General features: G+C 38.6%; 1 protein-coding gene across 1 annotated transcript in view; it reads right to left on the bottom strand.

Annotated features, from left to right (window-relative positions):
* Positions 1–17,392, bottom strand: part of LOC137124630 (sialoadhesin-like) — a 31,588-nt gene extending 14,196 nt beyond the window's left edge. The window contains exons 1-7 of the mRNA XM_067499733.1: positions 17,138–17,392; positions 14,688–15,081; positions 14,363–14,578; positions 12,610–12,879; positions 12,080–12,365; positions 11,378–11,479; positions 2,145–2,246 (exon numbers count right to left, since the gene is read on the bottom strand). Of these exons, the coding sequence (XP_067355834.1) occupies positions 2,145–2,246; positions 11,378–11,479; positions 12,080–12,365; positions 12,610–12,879; positions 14,363–14,578; positions 14,688–15,081; positions 17,138–17,200 (1,433 nt within the window). The 5' untranslated portion in view covers positions 17,201–17,392. The remainder of the gene's footprint in view (positions 1–2,144; positions 2,247–11,377; positions 11,480–12,079; positions 12,366–12,609; positions 12,880–14,362; positions 14,579–14,687; positions 15,082–17,137) is intronic.
* Positions 17,393–22,067: the final 4,675 nt, after the last annotated feature.

Raw genomic sequence — 22,067 nt, 5'->3', positions numbered from 1 at the left:
GAGTTTGACATTCACACACTTCTCCCTCACTAATTTTAAAATCCAGCTCAGCAAACTGATGTGTAAATGTAAACGTACAGCACCTGACACGGGGAGAAAGAAGACGACAAGTCCATTCACTGCTGCGATTAAACTCATAGCTGCTCTGCTGATGTGTCTGTGTGACTAAAGACAACAGAACAAGTTATAGACAGGAAGTTCATCAGTCACATCAAGAGACAACTCTACTCACATTACATTAATAAACGGTAAATATGTCTTTCCTCTGTCACTAGTTAGTAGAAGATAGAGATCAGGATGTCAATTTTTTTTTCCTTCACATTATTCATTTGCTTGACTAGAAAAAATAAGGTAAATATTATGACACAAAAATAACATTTATAGCTCAAATTAAAAAACAACAACAACTAAAATGTTTCTTTATGCAAATACTGCAAAACAGGAAAAAATACAGGAAGTGATAAAACATCTCTGCAAATCTACTTTTTGGGTTTAGAAACAGTTCAGTGTCTGAATAAAAGTGAGTTGCCAGCTTTATCAGGGCAGATGAGAAAGTTTGCATCATTTAACAATTGAAAGCCAAGTTAATACACTGAAACGTGAGAAGAAAAATGAATGCAGCATAGTTAGTTACTCATTTTAATTTTCCTTTTTACGCTGCCTTTGGAATCACATGCTGTAGGTGAGCTGCCCTCACTGGGGTGTTTTCACCTCTGTCTCTTGCTCATGTTCCCAAGTCCAACTGGAAATGCAGAGCACTGAAAATCCTCTTAGTGTGAATCAACACGTACCAAACATGTTCTAATCAAAAGCCGAAGCAATCACGAAAGTGTGGAACAAGCTTCACTACTAGAAGACAGCAAAACTACATTTGACCATAAATAAGTGAATCTACTTTTGGTCCTTTTAATATTTTAGAACTGGAACAATTTTCATTAACTGTTAGGAATTAACCCCAGATGTTTCATTCTTTAGGTTTTAGAGGTAAAATTAGTGTCACTACTTGATATTTAGGACAATTTGTAATTTATGCATGTAAAGATAAAATAAGTCAATAAATGAGACTGTGTGTTGGAGAATCAACCACAACACCGCACCTTCACCTGCTGTAGCAGACAACCGTCCAACCACAGGAGGTCACGAAGATTAAAACCATGTCCATTGGCTCTAGAAGCTGCTCTCTGCACCTCGTGCAAAAACCTGAAGCTGCCAATTAGAGCCTCGGGTTCACAGCGTCACTCCCAAACAGGAAGTAGACAGAACTGACAGAATGAACTAAATACATTAAACATATATTTTAAATAATTGCCACAATGACAATCACATGACTAGTAAAAGTAAACAATGTCTGCATGCATTTTCTTTACAGACATTATTAAATTATGTTTTAAACATGTTTAAGTGTCCTTCTGTTACTTATCTCTATATGTAAATATGGATTATAAATTGACAGTACATATGGATTTTACACTCTGATGCCTCATAGTTCGAGTTGTACTTTTGGCAACAAAATTTTAAACATGTACTGTGGGTCATTAAAGATGGTTTCTGCATAAAAGTTTAAATGTTACTTACTTCATCCAGTGTTGCACTTCATTGAAGACGGGGGGATTCACAATAAACATATTTTGACAAATGATTAAAACTGAAGCAACAGAAACTGAGAAATCCTGATCTCCAATGTCACAACAAGGGAGATGGACTCAAACACAGACTGCGAGGCAGGAAGGTACGATTGTAGCTTTTATTTCTTAAGCAAAGAAGAGCACAGAGAGTAGAGCAGGCCCAGTGTAAAAACTGAAATAGAAAGACAGTCACCAACTCAGTGGGACAGCTTCAAAAACCTAAACATGTCAGATTTCAGTTACAAGGCAGGGAGAACTGTTCCCAGGAGACAAAACAGCACTGAGTAATGATAAGAGCATTTATAAATGCTGGATTAATGAGGATCAGAACAGGTGAGCAGGGACTGGCCAAGGGAATGGGAAGCATCAGGATCTGAAGTCAAACAGAGGGACAACATGGTGATATATGAAAAGCAGAGAACGACAGATTAGAGCTGCAACAATGTAACATCATAACATCTAATCCCTGAGGTCAAACTTTAATCACATCATTTCCCATAATCCAAACCAACATGCAACCAGGTGTATTTAGCTGCTGGGTTAGCATCACTGCTACAAGTCACAGTCAATGAACTGCCCTCGTCAATTTCCATGGATGGACTCAGTGACACTTTGGAGCATCTGGAGGAGAAACATGCAGTATTTAAGAGTATAATGACAGTTATTTTTTATTTTCTAAACAGTTTCTATCCTACAGTGAGTCATTTATACAAGAAGAATTACAGAAAGTAAAACCACCCAGATTTAAAGCTTTCTTCATTATGTTTGACTGTCTCTGTCCAGAGTTCTGATCTTGGAGCTGTCCAAGGTTCTGCAAATATCTGTGATATACTCTGATGACTACAACTTGTTTTTAATGTTTTCTGCTTTTTCCAATTACAGTACATATTTATAGTAGTAAAGCAGAAGTTTATAGTAGAAGAGCTAAATATTTAAATATTTGTTCTAATTGTTGTCAATTTTTTATAGCACATTCTGTTAATAAACATGTTCCTTTATCATCAATAGGAACCTTGACTTAATGTGAGTCTCTGCCCTTTACACTTATCACAACTACGGTAAATGTCAAACCCCCTAACTTTATTTGTGACCCTACCATAACCCTAAAAACAGCCATTTGAAGGGATGCTAGAGAATTAGGAGGACAAAAACAAGTCTCATGTCCTGTTACAGCACAGGAATCACTGTTTGTAGGAAGTAGTTTCTCTAAAAACTCTGTGTTTCTGTCTGAATCTGTTCATTCTTGTTCCAGATGTAAGTAGGATGATCAGGTAGAAGACAACTGCTCTGACACTTTCAGCTCTACTGAGTTAGAAAACTGACGACAGGTCCTCTCACCTGGACCTGGAGATCTGTATAAGGAAGAAAAGTGTTCATTTTAAACTGAACTTTTAACATGTAAAGCAGTTAGAAAATGTTAAACACTAAACTAAATAAATATAAATCATAAGGAAACTGTAACCTGTGACAGACAAAGTGACTCCAGGTAAACCAACATATGTTCCATGTTCTATTTTTGTTATAAACCTGAACTTGTACTCAGCTGAGTCACTGAGTCTCAGGTTTCTGATTGTCAGAGAGCATTTATTGTTTTCATAGTGATAATCCACACGACCTAAATAATCAGGGCACCTGGTGATGTGGGATTTGAACACGTGGCCTTCTGCATCCCAAACCAATGCTCTACCACTGATCCAGCAGGCCCCCTAACTATGTTATTTAAACCACGTTTTGCAGAATTCTACACACTCTACGTTAAAATTTGAGTCCACACAAACTGAAGATGAGGAGGGTGCGGGATGAAAATGAGGAGTCCTTCACACTGACTGATAAAAGTTTCCCTGTTCGATCAGCTCTTAGAAGTCTGTGGTTGTCATATAGCACATATTAAATGACAATAGTAGTAACTGAGAGATTCTTCATTTAATCATTTACTTCACAGTGAAGAAAAGACGTGAATGGTTAAAGTTTAGGTTCAGTTTAAGATAATCCACTAGTAAACCATTAGTGTGTCCACCAATCTACTCTAGAGTCTTGGAGCCTAACACCAACGCAGACTCCCAAGTGTTAAACTACTAAAGAGCACCAGGCAGAGCTCAGCAGGCTTTTGTTCAAACACGTTTTGTGCATCTGTCAAGATACACAGACTTTACACAGATAAACAGCAAACAAAGTGATCTGTAAGGAAAGAGAGGAAATTCTGATGTCTGAATTTTAGGCACAGGCTCTGGATCCCAATGAATCACTTTACTGAACAAATCTACATCCTGTGTGAGAATAAATTAATCACGTTTTTACATTATAACCTGATTTTTGGCTGCTCCGAGTGTAAAAATCTTACAATATCTACAATGTACACTCCTGTACCTGGGACAGCAAGAAACACAATAAATCCACTCAGTACTGCTGTGAAACTCATAGCTGCTCACGTTGTGTCTATAACTACAGAGTCATAACATATTTGTAGGAACAATAAGTAAAGTGCAGAAAAACTAAATCAAGAGTTACACAACTTTTTCTACAGAGTAGAAGTCATGTTGTTAAAGATACGCACAACTTACTTCTCATTTAGCTGATTTAGCAGCATGATGAACCAGGTGGCAGCACATAGCAACAAATCCAAAAAGTAATGATCTGCCTGCAAAAGTCTGAACATCTTCATTTAAGAGGGTTTGATAATGTTGTTATGTGGCCTGTTAAATTCAAACTTGTTAGACACATTAAGTTAACAGAAAATGAAAAATAATTACAATGCAAAATACACAAAGATTTTATGAAAATGATAAATAAAATGATTAACACTGGGTGCAATTAAATGGTAAGAAAAAAAGCATGTAGTTAGAAGCAAATTTAAAAACATTATTTTTAATGAACTTGGTTAATATATAGTAAAGTTATAATTAGTGACTCAGTATAGAAGTTTAGTTATTATGGCAAGTTATTAAAGCAAAAAAGGAAACAACCCAAGTTACTTAACTGAGTGAGAAACAAAGTCAAATTTATTTCCAAAAAGAGCAAAAATACTGACAGTTGGTACTTGGCTCACAAAGAAAAACAAACAGCTAAAAACTGTCAAAAAATAAGAGATACAAAAACATGGTGAAGACATGTATGATCAGAAAGAAAAGAATGCAGAACACAGTTCATCATTCTGTCTTTATAGAAAACAGAGAATGAGGAAACAGTTATGGGCTCTGTTACAATTAAACTGCCTGTTGTTTATTCATTTAACCTCTTCTACACTTTGCCACCTTAACAGTTTTTTGACTGACACACAAACAGCCAAACCCACAACAACACAGTTACTGTAGCAAACCATGTGGATTAATGTTCAGTTTGAACTAGTTAGTAGAGAACATGAAACTGGATTTGTTTCACTGAGCAATGCAGAAATTTAAATTAGGATAAAAACACAGGAAATAAATTCTCCAACATGTGAAAAAGAAAACACAAACTGTGTGAAACAGAAGAACGTTGAAACTGTGGTTTTCTGAGTGAAGTGATTTTCTCTCTACACGTTACATATTCCATGTGTGGGACATTACGTCCTGATGTCAGGGCATGTGGATACTTCTTTAAGACACAGCGTCTCGCCCGTCCACACCTCTGCAGTTGAGCAGTGATTGAAACCTGTTTCCAGCGATCTAAGAACTGGAGAGAGACTCTCTTCACACAACCACAGTTACAATATAACCAGTTTGCTCTCTATCTACTTGCTAGATATTCCATACGTGCAGAGAAATGTTTAAGACTCTCAGTGAAGAGACATCCCAATCCAAATCTACCAGGGCCAATGAGGAGGTGATGGTCCTTAAGGGCATTAATCATCAGTCTGAGTGGCATAGAGATGCTGTAGTCAGACCGCAGACATAGGACTGTTTGCAATGAGCAGTTAAAACTTATGGACTAAAGTTCAATTCAACTCAATTCAACTTTATTTATATAGCGCCAATTCACAACAAAGTCATCTCAGGGCACTTTACAGAATAAAGTCAAGATTATAAAGATATATAAAGAGAACCCAACAATTTCCCCTGGAGCAAGCCATAGGCAACAGTGGAGAGGGAAAACTCCCTTTAACGGAAGAAACCTCCAGCAGAACCAGGCTCAGGGTGGACGGCCATCTGCCTCGACCGGTTGGGGTGAGTGGAAAGGGGAGAGAGAAAAGAACAGAGCAACAAAAAGCAACAACAAAACATCGGGCAAATTGGTAGGACCAGTAGCTGCACGCTGGAAGACACACAGCTTCAAAGCCGGGGGACACCTGCAGAAAGGGACAGAGAGAGGGGGACAGAGGAGGACAAAGACAACTACAGGAGAGAACACACAGAGTTAATGACATACAGTGGTGACAATTGCGGGGTGAGAGGAGAGGAGAGATGGTCAAGAGGAGGAAGCAGCTCAGTGCATTAGGGGGTGGGTCCCCCAGCAGTCTAAGCCTATGGCAGCATAACTATAACTAACTATATGCTTTATTAAAAAGGAAGGTTTTAAGCCTAGACTTAAAAGTAGAGAGGGTGTCTGCTTCCCGAATCTGAACTGGGAGCTGGTTCCACAAGAGAGGAGCTTGATAGCTAAAGGCTCTACCTCCCATTCTACTTTTGGAAATTCTGGGAACCACAAGTAGGCCTGCATTCTGAGAGCGAAGTGGTCTACTGGGATGATATGGTGCTATGAGATCTTCTATATATGATGGAGCCTGACCATTCAGAGCTTTATATGTAAGAAGCAGGGTTTTAAATTCTATTCTAAATTTAATGGGAAGCCAATGGAGAGAAGCTAGTGAAGGTGAAATATGATCTCTCTTGCTAGTTCCAGTCAGCACTCTTGCTGCAGCATTTTGGATTAATTGCAGGCTCTTTAGGGAGTTACTGGGGCATCCGGAAAGTAGGGAATTACAGTAGTCCAACCTAGAAGTAACAAATGCATGGACCAGTTTTTCGGCATCACTTTGAGACAGTATGCTCCTAATTTTGGCAATGTTCCGTAGGTGGAAGAAGGCTGTTCTAGAGATTTGTTTTATATGTGACTTAAAGGACAGATCCTGATCAAAAATAACTCAAAGGTTCCTTGCAGTAGTACTGGAGGCCAGACTTATGCCATCTAGGGTAACAATATGGTTGGACATCATATCTCTGAGATTTTTGGGCCCAAATACTATGACTTCAGTTTTGTCTGAGTTTAAAAGTAAAAAAAAATGTGGGACATCCAGGCCTTTATGTCTTGTAGGCTTGGAGCTTTATTAACTGATTATCTTCATCTGGTTCCATAGATAAATATAGCTGGGTATCATCAGCATAACAGTGGAAATTTATGGAGTGTTTTCTAATAATGTTGCCTAAAGGAGACATATATAAAGTAAAAAGTATTGGTCCTAACACAGAGCCTTGTGGAACTCCATAGCTAACCTTTGTGTGCATGGAGGATTCATCATTAACATGAACAAATTGAAATCTATCAGACAGATAAGATTTAAACCAACCTAGTGCAGTTCCTGTAATTCCAATTTCATGTTCCAGTCTCTGTAATAAAATGTTATGATCAATGGTATCAAATGCGGCACTAAGATCTAACAGAACAAGTATAGAGATGAGTCCATTATCTGAGGCCATGAGAAGATCGTTGGTGACTTTTACCAGTGCTGTTTCTGTACTATGATGAACTCTAAATCCTGACTGAAAGTCTTCATACAAATTATTCCTATGAAGGTGATCACATAATTGTTTTGCAACTACTTTTTCAATTATTTTAGAAATAAAGGGGAGATTAGATATTGGTCTGTAATTGGCTAAAACACCTGGGTCAAGACAGGGTTTTTTAAGTAGTGGTTTAATTACAGCTACCTTATAGGCCTGTGGTACATAGCCTGTTTCTAAAGATAGATTGATGATATCTAATATGAACATATCTATTAAGGGTAAAGCTTCCTTGAGCAGCTTAGTTGGAATAGGGTCTAGCAGACAGGTTGTTGGTTTAGATGAGGTAATAATTGAAGTTAGCTCAGAGAGATCTATGGGTAAAAAGCAGTCTAACAGGGATTGGGGCCTTATCCATGATTCTAGCACTGCTGTACATGAAGATCTATCTGTAATTTTTGGGGGGAGGATCTGGTGAATACTTTCTCTAATAGCTACAATTATATTCATAAAGAAGGTCATGAAGTCATTGCTGCTCAGAGTTAAGGGAATAGTAGTCTCAACAGAACTATGGCTCTTAGTCAGCCTGGCTACAGTGCTGAACAGAAACCGGGGGTTGTTCTTGTTTTCTTCTATTAATGATGAATAATATGCTGTTCTGGCATCACTGAGAGCTTTTTTGTACGTTTTTAAACTATTTTTCCAGGCTAAATGAGATTCTTCTAACTTTCTGGAACGCCACTTCCTTTCTAACTTTCGTGTTTCCTGTTTTAAGTTGCGTGTTTGTGAACTATACCATGGAGATGCCTCTTCTGGTTTACTGCCTTCTTTTTCAGAGGGGCAACACTATCGAGTATTGTACGTAGTGAGGCTGCAGAATTGTCAACAAGATAATCTACTTGTGCAGGAGTAACATTAAGGAGACTACTTTCCATTGTATTAACATATGGTGAAGCAAATGATGGAGAAATAATTTCTTTAAATTTGTTGACAGCTTTTTCACTTAAACATCTGCTATAGTGGAATTTTTTCCTAACTGCTGTATAGTCCGTTATTGTAAATTCAAATGTTATTAGAAAACGGTCAGACAGAAGAGAGTTGTGAGGAAATATTCTTAAATTATCCACTTCAATCCCATATGTAAGGACAAGGTCTAAGGTTTGACTAAAACAGTGAGTGGGTTTATTTACATTTTGGGAAAAACCAATTGAACCTAATAATGAATTAAACGCAGTGCTCAGGCAGTTACCGTCAGCATCTACATGAATGTTAAAATTACCCACTATAATGACTTTATCTGTACTAAGCACTAAATCAGATAGAAAATCAGAAAATTCAATCAAAAACTCTGAATAAGGGACTGGAGGACGGTACATGATAACAAATAGTAGTGGTTTTTGAGTTTTCCAGTTTGGGTGTGAAAGGCTAAGAGTAAGGCTTTCAAATGAGTTATAACTATGTTTAGGTCTAGGAATTATTGATAAGCTAGAATGGAAGATTGCTGCTACTCCTCCACCTCGGCCTGTGCTTCTAGGAACATGATATTTAATATGACTTGGGGGGGTTGACTCATTTAAACTGACATATTCTTCCTGCTGCAACCAAGTTTCAGTGAGACAAAATAAATCGAATTGATGATCGCTTATTAAGTCATTTACTAACAGAGATTTAGAAGAGAGAGATCTGATATTTAATAATCCACATTTAATAGTTTTGGGGTTTTGTTCTGTAAGAGGAGTAGTCTTAACTTTTATTAGGTTATTATGATTAACTCCTCTTGTTGTCATATTTACTTTATGTAATTTAGGTCGGGGAACAGACACAGTCTCTATAGGTATGTTGGAGTTGTGGGGGGGTGACGGTTTTAAGGACACTGCAGAGAGGCGTGTAGGACTGGATCTCTGCATCCTAGGCTCAACTCTGGATTGTCATACTTTTGGTTGTTTAATAAAACCAGCCATATTTCTGGATAAGAAAGCTGCACCATCTAAAATAGGATGGATGCCATCTCTCCTAATCAGCCTAGGTTTTCCCCAAAAACGTTTCCAATTGTCTATGTAGCCCACATCGTTTGCTGGACACCACCTAGACAGCCAGCGGTTGAATGACGACATGCGGGTGTACATGTCGTCACTGGTCAGATTTGGCAGGGGACCAGAGAAAATTACGGAGTCCGACATTGTTTTTGCAAAGTTACACACCGATTCAACATTCATTTTAGTGACCTCCGATTTACGTAATCGGGCGTCATTAACTCCCACGTGAATAATAATATTACTGTATTTACGTTTATCCTTAGCCAGGAGTTTCAAATATGATTCAACGTCGCCCGCTCTGGCCCCAGGAAGACATTTGACTAGGGCCGCTGGAGTCTCTAACTTCACCTTTCTGACTATGGAGCTGCCAATTACCAGAGTTGGTTTCTCAGCGGGTGTGTCGCTGAGTGGGGAAAATCGATTAGAAACATGAACCGACTGGTGGTGAACCTCGGGCATCTAATCATCTAAAATGATGTCCACGTTTTCAGGGACATTCAAGAACTGGTCCAAACTGGCAGCAGTATCAGAAACCTGACCCAAAACTTGAAATCCAGTCATGTCAAGGAGTTTCTACTTTCTTCTTGTTTGGAAACGTTTCACTACTTATTGAAGCAGCTTCTTCAGTCAGAGGAAAAGTTGGCTCGGTGACCCAGGTATTTTCTTACATGTAGGAAACAAAGCCTACCTGGAGGATATAACTGGGCCCCTAGAGAACCTTCCCTCAGACTAAAGAAGCTGCTTGGATGACTGCATGTCAAACCAAGAAGAAACAAATACAGTTGACAGGATTCAACATCAGAATAACAAAAATTGGACAACTAAAAATCTTCACCAACTTCTTATTGACTGTTCAGCTCAATTTTTTTTTCATAACTGAGAAATGTTCCAAGTGTCCATTTGACCTGCAAAACAGGACTGACAAGAGAAACACTCACTTCCACAGTTACACTCTGTCCCTACTGTCCTATAGAATCAGCTGTTGCTTATTGATTTAATTTTTTTATTGTATCTTTAAGTAATAAGGGAGAGGAAGGAGAAGATGCTTGCTGCAGCTGGATCTTTCTTACATCTTTCATCTCTTCAGGGATATTTTCCTTTGGTTTAGGTTCTTGACTTTGTTGTTGCGTGTAACCAGCAGCCTGCCAGCCAACACAGGAAAAATCTGCTCTGTCAGCATAATCACCAGGAGGTAAGAAGCCACTATTGCTCATGCAAAGGCAGCTGAAGCCAGCAAGGCAGGATCCCTGTCCAGGTGAAGACCCGCCAACAACACAGACATCAAACCAGCGGAACCCAACAACAACAAACTGTAGAAACACTCATAGCAGGAGATGCGTCCAGGTTGGCTGCCAACTCAGCAGACACCCAATTTTACTTCAAGTAAGTGGATCAACAGCATCAGCCACATACTATTTTTGCACAAACAAAAACTAGAGTAGACTTGTTTGTTGAACCCTAACATGGTTTAGATCAAACAATCTGCCTGCCGGTGTGTCTTAAAGAAGCGTCCACCTGCCCTGAACTAGGGAGGTCATTTCCCCTGTGGAATAATCTCCAGCAACAGAGAACGAAAACTCTGCCTCATTTAACATAAAATATAAAACAATTTTTTTTTTTTTTTTGTGCAAACTTATCTGACTGTCTTCCTGACAACCTTCTGCATCTAAAAATGACCCCCAAAATTTAACTGGACAGCATAAAGATGAACTCACAGATCAGTAAAGGACATTTTATGACTTGCTTTGCTTTCATAGCTGGTAAATTAAAGCTAGATTAGATATAAAATAATATTTCCCTGTGATTGTAGCAGTTAAATTACACACGGTACATGCTGAGAAGGTTAACACCTCCAGTTTTAGGTGTGTATGTGGAGGAGACTTCATTGGCTTTGTCTACTACAATATTCTTCACATTTATTTAAACAGTAGAATGTAAAGCCAATATTTTTGTATATCTTCAATAGGCTGTATTACTTTTTCTGCCAACCAGGTGACTCAGCATCTGAACATAATCACATCAAATATATTTGGGGAATATGAGTTTCTAGTTCCTTCCCTGCAGGAGGCTCTAACCTGACTGTTCTTCACACCAGGTCTTTGTGCTGCTCTGTGTCATCTCTCTGTGCTGCAGTGATGGATGTTGCAGCTGAGATGATCTGATAATTATGTTGGGAATCTGACTGATGGGGAGAGAAGGAAAGATGAGAATAAAGACACGTCATGTGGAAAACTTCAATGATATTAAACATAAACAGAGAGATTAATAGACTGAGATTGTATTATGTGAAGAACAAAAAGTTCCAACTATTTCTTTAAAAATCAAACATTATGTGCTGATTAATTTGTCAAAAGAGCTACTCACCTCTATCATCTCCACAGATTCATTTAGTTCAGATTTAAAGTTCTGAGTTTTCTTCTTCCTGGATTAAAAATAACAAGATACTTCCTGATTTAACAGATACAAAAAGAAAGGACAACGTGACAGATTTGTATCATTTACCTCATCCACAGACTCATGACAAGCAGAGGAATCAGGACCACAAGAGTCAACCTGATGATGTTCGTTATCGTAAGTGATTTCCCTGAATGAAGACACAGTGGATTTTAGCAGGTTGATTCAATTAATAATCACTTTGTCAGGTGTGTCTATACTCACTCAGCCACATAGAATAAAACAGAGGAAATGTAGAAGGGATTGTTTTTCATTTGCGTCACCTCAAGTTCCATCTTATTAAATATGTTGATGAATTTTGCTGCAGTAAACAAATAAACAGTACTACTAAAAAAGCAGTGGACACAACCTACCAGCTAAAGCAATGAAACACAAGGTGGAGTTCTGACGTCCTATTGTGTTCTGAGCTTCACAGGAATAATTCCCACTGTTTTCAGGTCTGAAGTCAGTGATGGTGAAGATCTGTCCTGAAGCTTTTGGTGAGTCTTCATTCTCCTTGTACCAGGTATAATTAGCTGCTGGGTTAGCATCACTGCTACAGGTCAGAGTCACTGAACTACCCTCCACTATCTCAGCAGAGGGACTCACTGACACAGAGGGAAGCTGTGGAGAATCTGGAGGAGGCAACATTTGATCACAGGTTATTGTTTGCAGGATATGTGTTATGATAAATCACTGTACAGAACTGACATAAAATTAACTAATAGAAATGAGAACATATGTATCTGTTGCTACACGTGTTAAAATAAGAAAACAAGTGTAGAAGCATCAGAAACATTCTACATGGTTTTGTAACTGACAGCAGGCAGAGCTAAAGACAGTGAGTATGTTTCTCCTTAAATAAATTGTTTTACTCACATTTCACATTAAGACTGACGTCTTCAGATCTGCTCCTCCCCAGCTCGTTCTCAGCTTCACAGTAATATAGTCCAGAGTCAGAGGACTGGATGGAGCTGAAGACAAGTTTTAGTTCTTTGTTGAGAGGTTGAACATTTAGATTTCCTTTGTTCTTGTACCAGGTATAATTAGCTGCTGGGTTAGCATCACTGCTACAGGTCAGATTCACTGAACTACCCTCCACTATCTCAGCAGAGGGACTCACTGACACAGAAGGAAGCTGTGGAGGATCTGTAGAAGGAAAAATCAGCTTTTGTTAAAACTGTTAAGAAGACATTGATTTAACTGGAACAAACTGACATCAGGATGAACTGTGGCTCATTGATTGTCAATGAGTTGTGCAAATTTGTAAATATCTAAATAAACATACAAAGAAAATATTGAACAAAAGTGTTTAAGGAAACTTTCCCTTTAAAACATCCATATTAAAAACTACTTGCAGATTTGTTACTTTGAATTACAACTTGACATTAGGTTAGAAATACAGAGAAGTAAACTCACACACTGGAGGAGAAGGACAATCCTCATGTTCCTTTAAAGCACAGGAGATGTGGTCTCCAGGATTAAACTGGCCTTTATAAGATGCAGTTTCCATCTTGTAGATTTTCTGTCCATTGTTAAACCAAACAAATGTAAGACGACCAGTTGGACTCTTACTGCTGAGACACTTCAGCTCAGCCTCGGTGTAAAACTGGTGGACTGTTGATCTGATCACCTGCACCTGCAGAGCTGGATGTACAGTAATGGAGGAAGAAGAAGCCAAAGTTTAATCACTTTCCAGAAAAACTGGGTAAAAATGCTACAGGGAACTTTAGGAAAGTAATACAACAGCGTCTTTGGAAAAAATGAAACTGGAAACATTTTATAGTAACTATTAATCTTTTTCAACTATCAACTATTTTTTTTTACATTTTATTTTGTGTTTGTTTTCTTTGTTATCACCTGTGACAGTCAGAGTTGTTCCAGGTAAACTGCTCCTCCATTCAAAGCTCTGTGTTATGAATTTGAAGTGATACTGGGCTGAATCTGTGTCTCTCAGGTCAGTGATTCTCAGAGTGGAGCGTCCTGTCTCTGTTTCAAAGACCTGAACACGACCTGAATACTGGGAGTCTTTACTAAGATCCTCAGGCTGTGAGAGATTCTGCCACTGACGACTACGTTCAGGACTGAACCAGAATTTAGATGTAACATGATTATAACCATTGTAAGTACATGAAATGTTTACTGATGAACCTTTGACAGCATAGAGACTTCTGTCAGTGTAAATCACTCTGTTGCAGGATTCACCATAAACACCTGAAAGATAAAAAATGTGGCATCACTGAATCTTTCAATATACTTGAATGTGTATTTCTGCAAAAAGGAAAACATCACGTTAACATAACAGACATAAAAAGTCCAAATGTTCTACATTTCAGTAGGTCTGAACAAAGGTGAGCAGACAAATGAGTCAGATTCTGTCTTTGAGCATCGCTCTGCACACTGATGGTTTTTACTGTTAGATTAAAGGTTTTGTGATGCCACACATTTCTGCAAAGAGAAATCTTGCTCAAACTGTGCAGTTTATTTTACAGATTTATTCTTTTGTGGTGACAGAGAATAACAATAAACTAACTCCACACAGTGAATTGCCAAATGCCACTTAGTTGCCTGCAGTTAAGGTTCAGTAAGATTAAAACTCCACAAGATGGTGATAAAGTTTTAGTAAACTCACACACTGAAGGAGAGGGGAACTTCTCATGTCCTTTTACAGCACAGGAAATGCTGTCAGCAGAAGTAAAGTAATCTCCATAAGACGATGTTGACTGTGTCTGAATTTCCTGTCCATTCTTGTACCAGATGTATGAAAGATGATCAGATAAACAGCTGCTTTGACACGTCACATCTGCCCATGAAGAAAACCTTGACGTGATCACCAGCACCTGGAGATCTGAGTATGTAATAAACACACCGTTCGTGAAAATGTGCACAAGTTTACCCCAGTATTTACAATATGTTAAACATTTGGAACTAAATTAGAATTTTTAATAAATTCTTACCTGTGACAGACAAAGTGACTCCAGGTTCACCAGTATAACGTCCTGGTTGGTTTGTTATGAACCTGAACTTGTAAACAGCTGAGTCTCTTTGTCTCACGTCTCTTATTCTCAGAGTACAGACTTTGTCAGGACAGTAATATTTCACTCGACCTGTGTAGTTTGGGTCTGTTCTCAGATCTACAGGTGCATTGTATTTCTCTTCAGTAAACCATGATTTCTTTTGAACTGTTGTACTTCTTCCATTTATTCTGGATGGGTATGTGTAGGTGCAGGTTATGTCCACTGTTGATCCTTCTAAGACACAGATGTGAGTATCAGTGTAAGTCACTCCCCAGTTATTCTGACCCTGTATCACTGTAACACAGAGAACAGCAGAAACCACAATCACAATGACCTCAGTTAACAAACAGTTAAGAGAAATTGTATCATAGCACCAACAATAACAACTAATGACCATTAATCTCAGCAGAAATGTTAATTTGGACAAACATCATTGTCCTCAGTTATCAGAGTAATTATCTCTCATTGACATAAAACCTGAATCTGACTATGCAGTATTTTTACTGTTCTACACTATAGCATAGGTCATATAGACGGTTGCCTAGAGTATCAGCTGCTGGAGGGGGCACTGCTGCATGCCCTCAAAAACAAAATGTAAATTATAGTAATAATTTGCAGCCCCGACTGGCACCATTTCTTCATGCTTTAATACATTTTTGTAAATGCTTTAAAAACGCTTGTTACACTTTATATGGTTCCTGCTGCTTAACGAGTGAATTTCCCCACAGTGGGATCAATAAAGATGATCTTATGTTTGTCAGATTGATATCGTCTTCGTGTAAAGGCCGTCCAAGCCCTCAGATGCAGCTTTCAGTATTATTCGATGATAACATAGATGCCTTTGCCGTAAGGACGTCCAGACATGTACAATTTTAAATGAAAGCTATCAGAGACTTTGGACATGATTTTAGTGCAACATTATAGTTTTATGTTGTCTTGTTTGTACATTCTGCTTCTATAAGGCCCATTGTTACCAAATACAAGATTTCACTGAGCATAGCACCATTTCCATTTATCTTTGAAAAAAATCGTTGTCGCGGAAAAAAAGAAATAAATATTTGGTGACTAAGTTAAAGCTGCACTGCAACTTTTGAATTCTCTTTTTTTATTATATCGCAGTGTTTTGTATTGTTTGAACATAGCACCTTGTTAGTGTTCATATTGTGGAAGCTGTCAGGACTTTCTAAATATTTGCACAGATACATAACACTGACTTTATTTATGTTATTTCGATTTCATTCTTCTCTTTATTATGATTTCTTTTATTTGTAATGTGTTAGTGTGTGTGATTGGACTATGACTGGTTCTTGTTGACCAAGTGCAGCTCACACTCCCAAAATTAAGGGATCAAGGAGGGTTGCAGCAGTTCACAAAACACTTTTACATTATATTCTCATGTTTACCTCTTGTGATGGCCCCTGTCTGGTTTGCTGTGGCCAGGGAGTGGGTTTTTTCTCCTTCTAGCATCTGGAATCAGAGCTCTGAAGACCATAAAGGAGCTGGTCTTTAGTTTGCTCTGCTCTCTCTCTGTCTCTGTCTGTTACCACTGTTTGGTTTTTGCTGATACACGTCAAAACTTCCAGCCACATCATGTTTACACACATCCACATGTGCACTACTGACATGACTGACTAACGTATCCAACAATTTGATTCACGTTTAATAAATGTTAAAATTAGAGATAATCATGTCCTTTGCCCATTTTTGTCATGGCCTCTGAGCCTGATTAAGTTTAGAGACTTTTTAAGTCTTTTTAAAATTATTCTTTTCACTTTTATTTTGTTATTTCATTATTAAATTAGAGTGGAAACATTCTTAGCAAAATCCTGATTTAAATATTGGATCTGATCTGATCTGAAGTCTATCCAGAGCAGAAGACGAGTGGATGATGCAAACCTGCTGATTGTAGTTTAACTTTGTGTGCATCCATGCTGAACAACATCCAGTCTAAAGTGCAATGAAGTGATGAAATGAGCTTTACTGCAGTGTTACTGAGCAGAGTAAGAAGAAGAAGATGAATCATCAGACTATGTGCTTTTCTTGGTTAGTTTCCTCTCTGCTCACTCTGTGGTGAAGGTGCTACTTAGCTAAGTGTGAAAACGATAAAACAAAGAGGTGAAATAAACTCCTACCAGTACCTCTGACAACTCTTTAAAAGATCTTCATTAAAAGATCTGTATTACAAATGACTCAATAACAAAACCAAGTATAAAAATCTGAACTAATCCAAAACAGCAACTGGTCATTTCAGCTCTGACACTTTAAAAAAACTGGTGGTTTTAATATGATGGTGAACTGGGGTTAAGATGGTCATAATTAAAAAGTATCAGAACACACAGTTTGTCACAGCTTGATGTAGCTGCAGACAAATCACACAAATGTAGAAGTACAGTACCTGACAGAGAGAGGAGGAGGAGGAGGACAAATCCATTCACTGCTGCTGTTAAACTCATAGCTGCCCCTCTCAGTTTCTTCTGTGGCTTCAGGGATGTTAAACTAATGCAGTAAATTATGTCCACAGGATGTTTCAAAAGATGGTTCTACTCAATGTGGAGGTTGTTTCTCTGATGAAGTCACTGCATTATGATCAGAAAACTGAAGACAGCAACAAACTATTAAAACACACCAGACTTCCTGCTTCTTACCATATTTAAAATGTGTGAATGTCTTGATCCGGTCCTTCATATTCACTTCCTGTTCTGGACTTTTATTTTGTAGCCCTTTTCACCATTCACAATTATTTACACCTGTTCCCCTACCTTTTTGAACCCAGCTCTCCCCTCTGTTCTCCTCGGTCTTGCTATTCTTGCAACACCCTGACTTCTGGTTTGTCTGTCTCATGGTATCTGGACTCTGTTACCTGTTTATCTTAATCATAATAACCTAATAAAAGTTAAGATTACTCCTCTTACAGAACAAAACCCCAAATTTATTAAATGTGGATTATTAAATATCAGATCTCTCTCTTCTAAATCTCTGTTAGTAAATGACTTAATAAGCGATCATCAATTCGATTTATTTTGTCTTACTGAAACTTGGTTGCAGCAGGAAGAATATGTCAGTTTAAATGAGTCAACCCCCCCAAGTCATATTAATTATCATGTTCCTAGATGCACAGGCTAAGGTGGAGGAGTAGCAGCAATCTTCCACTGTAGTTTACCAATAAACCATAGACCTAAACATAGTTATAACTCATTTTCACACCCAAACTGAAAAACTCAAAAACCACTACTATTTGTTATCATGTACCGTCCTCCAGTCCCTTATTCAGAGTTTTTGATAGAATTTTCTGATTTTCTATCTGATTTAGTGCTTAGTACAGATAAAGTCATTATAGTGGGTGACTTTAACATTCATGTAGATGCTGACAGTAACTGTGTTTAATTCATTATTAGATTCAATTGGTTTTTCCCAAAATGTAAATAAACCCACTCACTGTTTTAGTCACACGTTAGACCTTGTCCTTACGTATGGAATTGAAGCGGATAATTTAACCATATTTCCTCACAACTCTCTTCTGTCTGACCGTTTTCTAATAACATTTGAATTTACAATAACGGACTATACAGCAGTTAGGAAAAAATTCCACTATAGCAGATGTTTAAGTGAAAAAGCTGTCAACAAATTTAAAGAAATTATTTCTCCATCATTTGCTTCACCATATGTTAATACAATGGAAAGTAGTCTCCTTAATGTTACTCCTGCACAAGTAGATTATCTTGTTGACAATTCTGCAGCCTCACTACGTACAATACTCTATAGTGTTGCCCCTCTGAAAAAGAAGGCAGTAAACCAGAAGAGGCATCTCCATGGTATAGTTCACAAACACGCAACTTAAAACAGGAAACACGAAAGTTAGAAAGGAAGTGGCGTTCCAGAAAGTTAGAAGAATCTCATTTAGCCTGGAAAAATAGTTTAAAAACGTACAAAAAAGCTCTCAGTGATGCCAGAACAGCATATTATTCATCATTAATAGAAGAAAACAAGAACAACCCCCGGTTTCTGTTCAGCACTGTAGCCAGGCTGACTAAGAGCCATAGTTCTGTTGAGACTACTATTCCCTTAACTCTGAGCAGCAATGACTTCATGACCTTCTTTATGAATAAAATTGTAGCTATTAGAGAAAATATTCACCAGATCCTCCCCCCAAAAATTACAGATATATCTTCATGTACAGCAGTGCTAGAGTCATCGATAAGGCCCCAATCCCTGTTAGACTGCTTTTTACCCATAGATCTCTCTGAGCTAACTTCAATTATTACCTCATCTAAACCAACAACCTGTCTGCTAGACCCTATTCCAACTAAGCTGCTCAAGGAAGCTTTATCCTTAATAGATATGTTCATATTAGATATCATCAATCTATCTTTAGAAACAGGCTATGTACCACAGGCCTATAAGGTAGCTGTAATTAAACCATTACTTAAAAAACCCTGTCTTGACCCAGGTGTTTTAGCCAATTACAGACCAATATCTAATCTCCCCTTTATTTCTAAAATAATTGAAAAAGTAGTTGCAAAACAATTATGTGATCACCTTCATAGGAATAATTTGTATGAAGACTTTCAGTCAGGATTTAGAGTTCATCATAGTACAGAAACAGCACTGGTAAAAGTCACCAACGATCTTCTCATGGCCTCAGATAATGGACTCATCTCTATACTTGTTCTGTTAGATCTTAGTGCTGCATTTGATACCATTGATCATAACATTTTATTACAGAGACTGGAAGATGAAATTGGGATTAAAGGAACTGCACTAGGTTGGTTTAAATCTTATCTGTCTGATAGATTTCAATTTGTTCATGTTAATGATGAATCCTCCATGCACACAAAGGTTAGCTATGGAGTTCCACAAGGCTCTGTGTTAGGACCAATACTTTTTACTTTATATATGTCTCCTTTAGGCAACATTATTAGAAAACACTCCATAAATTTCCACTGTTATGCTGATGATACCCAGCTATATTTATCTATGGAACCAGATGAAGATAATCAGTTAATAAAGCTCCAAGCCTACAAGACATAAAGGCCTGGATGTCCCACATTTTTTTTTACTTTTAAACCCAGACAAAACTGAAGTCATAGTATTTGGGCCCAAAAATCACAGAGATATGATGTCCAACCATATAGTTACTCTAGATGGCATAAGTCTGGCCTCCAGTACTACTGCAAGGAACCTTGGAGTTATTTTTGATCAGGATCTGTCCTTTAACTCACATATAAAACAAATCTCTAGAACAGCATTTTTCCACCTACGGAACATTGCCAAAAGCAATATTTCACCTTCACTAGCTTCTCTCCATTGGCTTCCCAATAAATCTAGAATAGAATTTAGTCTGACTCTGAAGAGTCTCTCCATCATATATAGAAGACCTTATAGCACCACATCATCCCAGTAGACCACTTCGATCTCAGAATGCAGGCCTACTTGTGGTTCCCAGAATTTCCAACGGTAGAATGGGAGGTAGAGCCTTTAGCTATAAGCTCCTCTCCTGTGGAACCAGCTCCCAGTTCAGATTTGGGAAGCAGACACCCTCTCTACTTTTAAGTCTAGGCTCAAAACCTTCCTCTTTCATAAAGGTTATAGTTATAGATATGGTATAGGCTTAGACTGCTGGGGGACCCCCCTCCTCCTGTCCTTCTCTGCTCTCCTCTCGCCCCACATTTGTCACCACTGTATGACATTAACTGTACGTTTTCTTCCGTAGTTGTCTTTGTCCTTCTCTGTCTCCCTCTCTCTGTCCCTTTCTGCAGGTGTCCTCGGCTTTGAAGCTGTGTTTTCCAATGTGCAGCTACTGGTCCTACCAACCTGCCCGATTGTTGTTGCTCTTTTTCTTCTCTCTTCACTTTCCACTCACCCCAATCATTCAAGCCAGATGGCTGCCCACCCTGAGCCTGGTTCTGCTGAAGGTTTCTTACATTAAAGGGAGTTTTCCTCTCCACTGTTGCCTAGGACTTGCTCCAGGGGGAATTGTTGGGTTCTCTCTATACATCTTTATAGTCTTGACTTTATTCTGTAAAGTGCCTTGAGATTACTTGTGAAGTGTGGCAATATAAATAAAATTGAATTGAAGTTGAAACTTGGTGGATCTCAGTGACTCCTTCGTGAGTACCTCTAAACCCACAAGTTTGCCATCAGAGAGTAACGACTCTAATGAATCTGTCTGCATTGATTTACAGCATGATGATAAGATTCTGTCTCTCTCATTAGACAGAAATCAATTCATTAGAGCGCAGCAATCGGATCCCACTTCATCTGACTGTTTGTCCCAAGTGAAAAATCCCGCATGTGAAAAGTTTGTGTCTTACCTGCTAGATGATGGTGTTCTATCAGCTGGTAGCTGGTCTCCGAGCTCTGGTTCCACATATGACTCTGTGTGCCAAATTGTTGTCCCTCAGCCTTTTTGTCTCCAGTTTCAGAGTCAAACACATGATCACAGCATGTTCTGCCACTTAGACAGAAGAAAAACTTACAATCGTGTCCTTCGTTATTTCTTCTGACCTGGACCTAAATCCGATGTTGGAAAGTTCTGCCGTTCTTGCCACACCTGCCAAACCTCTGGTAAGGCAAATCAGTAAATCCCTGCCACTCCACTATGATCGATCCCTGTTGTTGGAGAACTATCTGAACATGTAATCGTAGACTGTGTCGATCCATTACCAAAAACAAAATCTGTACATCCGTATAATAACGTCTGCGACAACGCGTTATCCTCAGGCTGTGCCACTACGCTCGTTAAAAGCCAGATCCATCGTGAAAGCTCTTGTCAAGTTTTTCTCAACATTTGGCCTCAAGAAGTGCATTCATAGTGACTAAGGAACAAACTTCATGTCCATGTTTGCACAAGTTATGACAGAGCTCATATCATCCTTTCACTAAACGTTAAGAAGCGTTATTCGGAAGTTCTGCACTGAGTCTAACCGTGAGAGGGATGAGGGGCTACCGCTGCTGTTATTTGCTGTGCGGGAAACTCACCAGGAGTCTTTGGGTTTAGTTTTTGACCACACTGTGCGCGGCCCATTGCGTTTGCTCCGTGAGAAATGGCTCTCAGAGAAGCCAAGTCCAAAAACTAACATTCTGGATTACGTTAGTTTATTTAGAGAGAGACTACAACGGGCCTTTGATGTAGCTCATGAATCGGTCCTGAACATGAAGGTGTATGTAGACATAGCTCTGCTGCCTGTGCACGCCTCCCAACACAGAAATCCTGGTTGACTTAAAAGCATATCTGGCAAACCTAGCCAAACCAGCGGTGTCTCGATGCCACGGTTTCTGGTTGGGACGTGTGGTGATGGTCTTGGAGATGTTGACATCCCT

This window comes from Channa argus, chromosome 3, assembly GCF_033026475.1.
Source record: "Channa argus isolate prfri chromosome 3, Channa argus male v1.0, whole genome shotgun sequence".
Lineage (NCBI taxonomy): Eukaryota > Metazoa > Chordata > Actinopteri > Anabantiformes > Channidae > Channa > Channa argus.
This window is presented reverse-complemented; position numbering and strand designations above follow the sequence as displayed.